Below are 11,494 nucleotides of genomic sequence, written 5' to 3' on the forward strand. Positions count from 1 at the left end.
GGTTTTGTGGGGAAAATCTTGAGCACTACTCATCACTGTTTTCACGAAGAGACAGGCATGAGCATTTTGAAGACAAAATGTTTTCGAGATAATCACAAGAGAAGTTTCTCCTATTTTAAAACTGCAAAAACTGCTACTTTGCAACAACTTTATGCAGTGAGGAAACCTTCACATGATTCTTTGGAAGGTCAACTTTTGTATGAATCCAGGGATACCTGCCCCTTCGTGAAAATGAAAATTTGAGTTTTCCTACAGTTATGCCCTTCTGTTCAGTGTGTTTTTTCATAGGCAAGGGGAGCACATGTTCACGCTCGTGCAGCTGAGAAAAAAAATATGCCCGTCCCTTCGTGCAAATGAAAATATCAGTTGACCAACATTTACGCATTTCCGTGCAATACATTTTGTACGTGTTTAAAGGGCAGGCATGTGAAAACGCCAACTGCAATTATTGAGATGCCAGCTCATGGCATCTTTAATGTTATTTATAAATTCATGATGTTTTGCTTACGGAAGCATGTCAGAATGGTAAAGCACAATATTCTAAAGCAAAATAGTGAGAAAAAAAATAGAATGGCCATTTTTTACATGCCCGTCCCTTCGTGAAAACGATGACGAACAAAGGCTGTGGTGGGGACATCTAGGTTTTTTTGCGAGGGAAGTCTCCAAAGACGAAACCCTTACCCATTTGATTGCAGAGTTCGCACGGCCTCTTCTGGTTGGGTTTAAACTCCTCCCTGATGATGGTGAAGTAGGGCTCGTGGGTGGCAAGACCTATACACCAACAAGAAACACAGGATTCACAAACAGGGACAAAGAACAAAGGAATCCAAGAGTAAAGGCTAAAGATTCCTGGAAATTGTCAAGTAGGAATTCTGAAATTTACAAACCATGAAAATGGTAATTTTTATAAACAAGCATAATCCTCTAGCTGACAAACATTCCCAACCAGCTTGCACCCGATTTCACAAAGCACTGCAACGCATTGCAACTCAAGTTGCAACGCATTAACACGTTGCAACTTGCAACGTGTTGTAGGATCCATTTCGCAAAACTTTCAATGAATTTAATGTGTCATAAGTTCCTTGACGATGGCTTAAAACACATCACAAGTTACGACGTGTCTTGTGGTCATCGCGTAGTAAGAAGTGTCCTTTTCTTAGCCAGATTTATGCCATAGAAATTAAAGGAACGAGACTATAATACCAACACAATGTGTAAGTTGTAAATGGAAACTGCATCAAGGTAAATATGCATTAGCCTGGAATATTGCAGTTGAAATCTCAAAGTAGCTAACGGTCCATCGTGAGCTTGTTTTCCTTTAAAATTTGCATCACACGTCCGCCATTTTGTTTTACATTTTAAAAACTTTTCGAGAGGAGATCTGACCACTCGTTGCTGAAAATCTGACAACTATTTACGGTACGTTAAAAAAAATACACATGTGCTTTAAATATACCTACATGTACGACACGTCACACTTACGACGTGTTTTGTGAAATGAATCGCAGGACGCGCATTGTAGGGATACGATGCATCGTTAGTTACGATGAATTTTCTTGAAATTGGGTGCTGACCTCGTCGGTCAGTCATTAACTGAAAATTGCTCCATTTCAACCAGTCAATTAACTATCTACCTGTGTCATAAAGAAGTAAAATTATTTCACTCACCTAACATGATCAGATCCGCTGTGGTAGAAAACACAACGGAAGGGAAAAAAAGACACAATGTTAGGATACATTCTTACTTGTTTTAATAGAATGGTACGCAGTACCAAATTAATTTATAAACTGAACAATAATCCCATTTCATACAGAAATAGAAAGATTTATGGGTTTTGCCCTTCACCAACTTAATTTTTATAAGTGCTGAATACTCAGTCGAGTCCCACCCCAGCAAGCTTGTGATGTTTCTGTGTCAGCTCATAAAAAGTGCTGAATAATACGGTGCTTGCAAAATTATAGTGAAATGCAAAACTGAACACTCAACAATCATAAAGTTGGCAATATTCCTATTCAGTTTGTGCAAATTTTTATTTAACCCTTACCCTACTAGACCCTCCAACGCATGCCAATATGTGCCTCAAGAAACTCTCCTATGTTTTTTGCATGGCCCTCCAATATCTGCCATGTCATTTCAAGGGTAACTGGACAGGCACTCCAATACATGCCACAGAGAACAATGAGAGTCCTCTGATAACAAAGTGAGTGCCCCCAGCTGGTCAATATCAGGCACCCTCCAGGGCCTCCAACTCCTGCCAATTGGAGCCTTCACTGTTAAGACAAACTATCTGCCAATAAACTGCAGCTGGAGGGCATTGGCATAACCAACTGACATGCAGTAAACTACCCTCAGAGAGTAAGGGTTAATAGATGTGTACTGGATTATCAAGTGTGTAAAAAAAAACAAATCTTTTAACAAACTTACTGACAAATGTTGGAAATATTTTCTCCAAACCACAGAATTATACGTCCATATATGGTATGCTGGCTAAATGAGCTAAAGCAACAAATCGCAAATCAAAAATCAACAAATCACATGCACACTTACCATCAGCTCCACAGAGACAGTGATGAGTGTTCGGATCGTGGTCGGGGTTACCTAAGAAAAATTGAACAAATTCACAAATGTCTCATTTTCACTGCATCAGATGAGATGAGCATGGACAAGTAGACAGGGAAGCCCCTGTTATCATCACAGTAGAAACATTTGCAGTTTATGGATTTTGTTGGACTCGACAGGGCACCTACAGAAAATTATATGGGAACTAAGGGATATATATCCTATGGAATCCCACATTTTTTAACTCTAGGCCATGTTGGTTGGCGCCTACAGTGATTCAGCTTTGGTTCTTGATTTGATTGCCGTGTTGAAATCAACTGGCTACATATCAATTTATTATTGCTTTATCAACTGGTTTTCATATTACGCTCTGATACTTTAATTCCTTTGGTTTAGAACGGTCACGTGTGTACCAAATGTGACATCATTTTACATCACTCCAATACAATCTGGCATACGGGATCATTTGCATTTACCCCAAAAGTAACTTACCAAAAAAAAACTTATAAAAAAAAAGCTTACTTCTATTAAAGATTACACTGGTACTAAACATTCTGTGAGATTATTATGTCTGCCTGGCTTTCAATTGACTGATCGTTGGAAATAAAGAGTGGTATGGACAATAACTGGTTTCATGATCAAAAAGTTGTGAACAGTTTTTCAATGTTTTCTCACAAATGTTTTAATATCTACTGAGCTAAAACTTCAACAAGTTAGGTTTTGAACATTCGGAAAGAATGTTACCTGAACATCCTGACGCCACTTTTTTCATGATATGTGATGTCATCAAGCTACATCAAGTACATGAGTCGCTTGTCGACCCAGGTCAAAAATTTTTTTATTACAAATTTCAAAAGAGCACAATCTCAGCATTACTGCTGTGAAAACCGCATGCTGATACCATCTTCAGTTCAAAAATTATGGAAGTCGGAACACCAAGAGATGTGATGCAGTGATGTGATGAAGTGGCCCTATTTTGGCCTGTATCTCTACATAAAAATTCCAGACAAACAACTCATTTAGCTTGATCGCATCACATACATTATCTCAATGAAGGTCAATCATTGCAAAACTGCTGAAAAGACATGAATCTGGGACCGATAAACAACTCCAATTTTGTTAGAAAATACTTTGAAAATGCACTCAACTCTCAGGTATGCAACTGGGAATTTAGAACAAACGAGGAAATTCCAAACCACACAAGGATTTGTACATTGTTTTTCAATTTGTAATGGCAGTCATGAGAAATAATAAACAAGGAAATCAGCGGATCCGAGGAAAAGTTGCATGCCTGAACTCTCCATAAACTTTGTACACAACCAAAGGAGTGGTGACTGGATACATGTAGTACACTCTTTCCCTACATTCTTCTTTGGATTTTGAGTGGTTTTATTATTGGAAACGAACAAAATGCATGACGAGCAAATTGATCCTATATGCCTTTTACCAAAGGCATAGTGCGTAATGTGCATTTGGCACAGAGCAACATGTGTGTGCAGCATGCCTCTGCGACAGAGAATTTCTGGAAGAGTTTCCTGAGTGGAAATGATGTGAAATGAAAGTTCCATGGGTGGCATGGAAAGCCTACCTCTCTGTCTTCTGATGTAGTCCATGATCTTATGCTCTCCTTCCCCTGGCACGTTAGCATCAGACAAGATCACCTATGCAAAAACCAACAGAGAAAAGATCTATCTACTCAGATTCGAAGCTATCAAAGAGGCATTTCCTGGGCTTGGAGACCCTTTGCATTTCTCAAAATCACATTCATCTTTCAGGACCAGACTGATTTCTATGTCACTCAACTCTTTAAGACCGGGTGCCCGGTTCGGGTGCAAAACCCTACCTTGATGTTCTGCCATCCTAGGCCGTTGTTGATCCTGTCTGTGATGTAGTAGCGGAGACACTCCGCTAACCTTGCCATGAACTCCGTTCCCTGGAATAAAGATGCGGGGAAAAAAAACAGAGTTCAGCACGAGTACAAATTGAAAATACAACATGGAGCATACAAATGAGTAACACAGACCCAACCCAACGAAACAAACTGCAAGTGTTCAGGGCTTCTTTAGAGTAATCAGTATTGGACTTGAAGCAAGTTTGGAAGTACGTTTGTACAACCGTTCAGAGGTAGTTCTTTCTGCCCAGAATAGCACATGAGAGTTACAATCAAGTCAGTCGCAAGTCAATCGGAAATCAAATCGTGAGCTATATCAGACGTCAGGTAACAGTTATTTGAGGAAGAACAATGACAAAGCAATGTCTTGTCATAATTCACTTGAGAAGTTCATGACTTGTCGGAGACTAGATGGATTTTGATTGACTCTTGATGAATTGTGACTGAGTGGCCTAGCACCCTTGGGCATGTGCTATTGTTTCATTCTTGTGGGAACACTGTTATCGATCCTATGTCTGTGTTTATCAGAGATGAAACTGGCCTATGGAAAAACAAAATCGCAAAAATGGAAAAACAAAATCGTAAAAATGGCCGAACAAAAATCTGTGTCCGAAATCTGGGATGCGCCGCATTTTCACATAAATGTATGTACGTATGTACAATACACTTCATGCCCAATTTGTTCAATCTTTCCATTATTAAGAAGCCTAAATTTCGGTTAGAGTAAAAGTACTCAGCAACAAAGAAGTTCCCTTCTTACATGTACAAAATGTACCTGTAAAACATTGTTAGAAAAATTTGGGAAATAAATTTGACAAAGTCAGATTTCCGATTAAAATCGGAAAAGTTTCATCTCAGGTTCTGGAAGGATTACGCATTCCACAAATTAGCATTCCGGACAATAATAAACAACCACGTACGTAGCTACACTAATGTGTTGTGTTAGAAATGAATTGATGACGCTAATGTGCGGTGCATGTTTGCTAGGAATCCTCATGAAATCTCCAAAAATCCTCCATTTTGTAGAAAACCTTCAATGGGCATCAAGCCCAACCCCCCCCCCCCCCTCACCCCATGTAAGGTAACTGGCTGTGTTCTACATGTACACATACGTTTTCTCAATCATGCAAAATCCCTCCTGATGGATTTTAACCCTAACCCTGCCATACGCAACACAGTGCATCAGGTGTCAAAGTCTGTGGGACCTTGCTGCATTGAGCCATCAACACCAGTGCACAGACTGCCAAATCTGAGACAATGAGAGCTAGTCCCATTGAACAATGCAACTGATGTACCCTGACGCAATTGGCAACCACAAAATCTGGGGCATTTTGTCAATGAGATTTCCAACTTGATGGATATTGCTTCACCAAGCAGGCTTGTCATTTTTGACAATTGTTGCATTTAGCTGCGTTCAGCAGGGTTTCTAACCAAAAATTCCCAGGAGGGTTAGGGGCCTAAGAATCTGTGAAGGTTGAGATTACAAGACACTTACCGGAGTGATGCAGTTGCTGTCAAAGTGCTCCCCGCTGGGTTTAGGAGGCGGAAGGCAACAACCTCTTGAGTAAACCTCCTCTCGGATGCGAGCTAGGTCGTCTTTCTTTTCTCTGAAGAATGGAAAGAAGGAAATTATGCCCAAAAGTACTATAGCAGATTAGAGGACTAAGAATTAAAGGTGTCAGCGAAGTACACCTTCTGAAGTTTTGTTGACCTGATTTTTATAAAACTTGGTTTGTGTGTTTCTCAACTGGCTTGAAGTTCACTTGATTAAATTCTCAAAGTAGGGCTTGCATCCCCAAAAAAGATCAACCCTATTATTTTGGGTTACATATATTTCCTCAATCACCCAACATCCTTAAAACTGTGCAGGCAAACAATGGTTTTCTGTGACAAGTTCTCATAAATGTTGGACAAGTGATACGGAAAGATCCAACAATCACTTACAGCTGGATCCCAAATGTTCCTTTGTTACTTTGTTTTTCTTACTTGATCATGCTCTTTCTAATCTGAAAAGAGCCTCTATAACTTCTCATTACCATCGTGATTAATACAGGGGTGTGAGTGACCACTGATAAAAATAGCTGAAAACAGCTGAAAAAGGCGTAAAAAAAGCTGAACTTTGGAAATCTCCTTTACTTTTGTACACAGCAAGTGAGGGAAAAAGCTGAGAAAAAAAAGCTGAAATCCAACACAAAAAAAGCTGAGATTTCACACCCCTGTTAATAAACAGAGTGACCCTAAATCTGCCAAAATCCAAATAATTGGTTTAGCAGATTGTTGGCAAATTTGTAGGTAAAAGGCTCCATGCACAAGCATCCCTCTGTGGTTTCCGAGAGAGTTAGACAAGACGACTGCTGTCATACATGCATGACTGGCACTTACGGAAAGATGTTGTGGATGAACATCCAGGCATATAGGATTATTTGCAATTGTCTAAAAAAATAAGCTAGCAAATTATTATCTAAATGTTTACTTGGATTGTAATTTAGAAGAAATCAAGAAATGTAGGTGATTTCTAAAGATCAGTCATTTGACTGATCGTTGGAAATCAAGAGTTCTCTTGATGAAATTGTGTTTCGTGATCACGAGGCGGTGCTGGTTTTACGATGTTTGAAAACATTTTTTCACTAAGCTGAAACTTCAACAGGTTTGATTTTGAAAATTCCTCTTTGATTTGAAAAGGTGTTATTATAGGAAACTAGCAAAATGTTGACATCAGAAGTTCATGCAAAGAGTGTATCACTACAAATGTGGTTCAACTTCACAAAAGTGATGTGGTTCAACTTCACAAACTTGTTAAAGTGTAGTAAAATCAAACCATAAGTTCACTACTAGACAGTGTTTGACAGATTTGAAAAGCACACCTAAGAGCAAGAGTTAAGATTTTGTATCCAACTAACCTAGACTCTTTGGACGCCCTGAAGCGACGCGATCGTTGCTGGTTCATCTTAGCCCTGGGGGCCACGCCATCAATGGCCATGTACAGCAGACGTCGTGGACGGATGATGCGCATCAGTCTGTCGATGTACTCAAAGATGGCCACCATCATCTCATTCTCATTCTTGGGAGCCGGTCTGTTGAGAACACAAAGAGGTAGCACATGAGGTCCTGTTCCAATTTTTTTGTACTTGCCCTGCCTTCTACTTGGCTACCCGGGAGACTTACGAGCTTATTGCGATATCATTTTCCGAATATGACATGGTTTCATTTTTACTGCAATATCACGTATCTTAAAATTGTTGTGATCCGTAGACAAGTGTTTGTGTTCAAAATTCCATAACTGGAAAAGTACATGAGCGATTTGAATGATTCTCCCACTCAACGAAAGCTTATTACTTGGGCTTTCATACCCTAGATTTGGAAAACGCTACATGCAGAAATTCTTTAAAATAATAGGGGGCACCATTTGGGTTTTCCTTTTTTTTACTCACCCTGTATAGTCAGTACATGCAGATGCAAACTAAACACGTACCGACAGTCTCTGTTTCTTTGTAAAGTTGAAAACAGGTTGACATTATTCCTACATCGTGTTGAAAGTGTGTCGTTTTTAAAACCAAATCCAGAGAGAAAAGGTTTACTAGAGCAAGCTGACAAAAAGTTGGTAATGCATTACCCCAGTGAAAGCAAATGTGCGTGCATGTACAGAAAACAAACCAGCAGAATTCAGACAACTCTCAAATCGGCTCATGCAGGGAGTGGATTCCTCAAAAAAAGTGGAGACACTATTCTGATTCCAAGTTAAAATTAATCACCCAGCCCACACTGCAAAATGTAACTTTATCCCCAACTGGGCATTTTTGCTAGGATATAGCTTCAATCTTTCAAACTCCTCCAACTGCCTCCATGTAAAAATTGCATACAGCCTCAATCTCAATCCTCCAAAATCCTCCATTTGGCAAAGAGGATTTGGGAGGATTTGGGAAGATTAGGGTTAGACAAATATGAGAGCCAAACCCATGGATAAATGGTCAGGTGTATGAAACTGACTTGTTTTCCGGGTGACAGCAGGGATGAATGATGCCATTCATATCCAGGTACAGGTTGTCAAACTCCACATCATTCAGGTTGGGTTCACTGATGTCCACTGGTATCGTCACTCCATCCACTTCCTTTAACTGATTAAAGAATTTAAATACTATAATAATAATAATATTATAGAAATTATTATATATGTATGTGTAATAATAATAATGGTACTTATTCCATGAATGTTCTTTAAAACTATAGTCCATCATTTGCAGCCATCCGAAAAAGTAACTGGCGTATTATTGTTGAAAAACATACTTGGTTGAAAGATAGTAAGTGGACTAAACTACATGTGAAATTAATCTTTCTGGCAAGCTATCATTTTGAAGTAATTAACGAAAGAAGGCCTTTCCAACGGTGCGTCTTAAGACGTGGGAAAATTTAAATTAGTAGTTCGTTTTGTTATTCGGCGCAGCGCGCGCAAGCATTGGCACGACGCACAGGCACGCGCGGTTGCTATAATTCATCGGATCAGTGCGCGACATCGCGTATAGCTGCAATTCAAAACAATTCAAACATGATTCAGCAACTTTTGATTTGAAATTGAGATCCTAGAATGCTGTTTTTCTCAGAAGCTGAGCCGAAACTTCATCAGGTTAGTTGTTCAGTATCCTTTATTAGATTTTGAACACTTTTGTTGCTTCAAATGAACAAAATGCACAAATTACAAATGATGGACTATATCTTTAAACAAGAATTCATAATTACCTAATACAGTTTACTCGTTCCTATTGGTCGAGAGCCTGTCACGTGGCCCATCTTAAACGAATGATAAAGACATGGCTGGCTGGTCTTTAACACTTTTCCAGTGTCACATGAAATTTGGACTCCCTTGAAAGCCAGTGCCTTTTAATGTTTCATTGGTTGAACGTTCAAATTCCTCACGTAGGCATGGGCAATACTACCAAAGAATCAGTATTTAATAGTCCTAAATTGACACTACACCAGCCCAGCTGCATTTTACGCAGGTTATTTCCTCCACTTTCCCTCCTCTACTCTCACCCTCTCCTTTTCTTTATTCCTATTTATTAATCAGTCACTTTTTAATCAAGATTAGAACCTCTGACACTTGCTTGAAAGACGAGACTTTTACAACTAGAACACGCGCACCATTGTATTGCAATGATCAATCTTTGGACGTATTTGAAGAATCCACTGAAATAAACTAAATATTCATGAGAAATTGAATATTCATAATGATGTATTGCACTATCATTGGCCAGTTCATGTGTTGTCATGGTTGTCGATGTCATGCATATAACATACTGCTGTCTTCCACACTTCAATCAATTTGACCGGCTGCCTTCAACTTAATTCTGCATGACGTGTACTCCTAGAACTATGAGGCTCCACGTAGTGGAGCCTCATAGATCAAGAAGCCTGCAAAATTGCCTGCAGCACAAAACACTAATAAAGTACAAAAACGTCCATCAAAATGGAGACATTTCACACAGAACCGCTGCACAGTTTGCCCCTATACTCCGTACTTTATCTCTTGACATACTCACGTATCATGTGCAGAACTAACATAGGTGGATTCTGTCGGTTTTTAGGCCAAAATGATGAAAAATATGCCCTTTCCGCACTGAGCCAACCTGACACTTGAAACGTGCACGCATATGATCGAGCGCGCCGCGGGGGGTACGGTACATGCACTTGTACGCATGCACATACTATCATTTCGCCTGTACCGTACCCCCCGCGGCGCGCTCCGAGCGAACCGAAAATCATCGCTCGATCATATGCGTGCACGTTTCAAGTGTCAGGTTGGCTCAGTGCGGAAAGGGCATATTTTTCATCATTTTGGCCTAAAAACAGTGTCAAAACTCCTTCAAGTGGCGATTTTTATCCAGTTCACCAGTTATCAAGGATTTTCTACCGAGTTGTATAAAAAGGACGATTAAAAAATGTTGTGTCTTTCGGGACTTTTAACGATTTTAATAAATATTAACGTTTTCCAAAACTTGCAAAATTTTCCCTCACCGTGTCTGCTAAAAGGTACCGTTTATATTTTAACATAAATCTTTAATTGCGCTCTGTCCATGAAAGTTCCATTGTCTGGTTCCCATTCTTCAGCTGCAAATGTAAAATGAAGTCGAACGACGATATTTGCAGCGCGAAATCGTAACAACTTTTACGGGATCAAAATAAGCACCGCGCGTTAGCGAAAATAAAACGGCACACCGTGTAAAGTGAATGGCGCCCTCAATCGCCGATCAGTAGACTTGCCTCAGGGATTTGTGTTCTCCTTTCGGGGGAAGGGCAGGGTCTTAAGAAATCATCCTGCAGACATTTTGTCTTTAATCAACTTGAACGTTACAGGGAAAATATCAGACTTTATTCAGGGGGGTGTTTTGGTCAAAGATAAACTATGAACAAAAAAGTTGGGATCATTATAAAAACCACTTCCCGCATACCGCGATAATAGAGAGTCCACCTCCGTTCGCACACGCCGCGCATGTCTATTTTCACAGGCATCGTACACGGAATAAACCACACCACCAGTCAGATTTTTTTATATTAATTTAAAAAGGAAGAGTTATACTACACATAAGACAGGACAATTCTGGAAGGTTAGTGGGCAATCTCTATTCCGAACGAGAAACATGATAAGTACCGCGATAATACGGCGTTCCATCCTAAGTGGTGATCCAGTATGGAATTCATCCCCACAGGGCGAAGTGGAAACGGGGCGAAGTGACTCGACAACCTGACTGTACACAACACACGTACGTACGTGTGTCGGTAATAGACGTCCTAACCATCTCAAGTAACAATGCAATGGAAAGAATAATCTCCGCGGGAGCATCCGCTTTTTAAATTTGCCCAAACCTACCTTTTCCTCATTGCAATGTACTACAATGGATGGATACTTTTTACTCAACCATCTAAAGAAGGCTGGAACTCCCATGATGGTTAGAATCCAGTCGACAGCGTTTTACAGAAAAGTATTTTTTTGGTCAACTACGCCACGCTCTCGTATCTAGAAAAGCGTGCACATCGATAAAGCGCCCTCA

At 39.9% G+C, this 11,494-nt stretch overlaps 1 protein-coding gene across 3 annotated transcripts in view; it reads right to left on the bottom strand.

The window, feature by feature from the left end:
- The window catches only part of LOC119740209 (5'-3' exoribonuclease 2-like), an 88,282-nt gene extending 76,812 nt beyond the window's left edge, over positions 1 to 11,470 (bottom strand). For 2 of the 3 annotated variants that reach the window (XM_038215421.1, XM_038215420.1), the window contains exons 1-9: positions 11,314 to 11,470; positions 8,439 to 8,566; positions 7,352 to 7,525; positions 5,947 to 6,058; positions 4,404 to 4,493; positions 4,149 to 4,221; positions 2,549 to 2,599; positions 1,669 to 1,686; positions 682 to 771 (exon numbers count right to left, since the gene is read on the bottom strand). In XM_038215421.1, the coding sequence (XP_038071349.1) occupies positions 682 to 771; positions 1,669 to 1,686; positions 2,549 to 2,599; positions 4,149 to 4,221; positions 4,404 to 4,493; positions 5,947 to 6,058; positions 7,352 to 7,525; positions 8,439 to 8,566; positions 11,314 to 11,388 (811 nt within the window). In that variant the 5' untranslated portion in view covers positions 11,389 to 11,470. The remainder of the gene's footprint in view (positions 1 to 681; positions 772 to 1,668; positions 1,687 to 2,548; positions 2,600 to 4,148; positions 4,222 to 4,403; positions 4,494 to 5,946; positions 6,059 to 7,351; positions 7,526 to 8,438; positions 8,567 to 11,313) is intronic. The other variant, XM_038215423.1, reaches the window with a different exon arrangement.
- Positions 11,471 to 11,494: the final 24 nt, after the last annotated feature.

Source organism: Patiria miniata, unplaced genomic scaffold, assembly GCF_015706575.1.
Source record: "Patiria miniata isolate m_02_andy unplaced genomic scaffold, ASM1570657v1 HiC_scaffold_5, whole genome shotgun sequence".
Lineage (NCBI taxonomy): Eukaryota > Metazoa > Echinodermata > Asteroidea > Valvatida > Asterinidae > Patiria > Patiria miniata.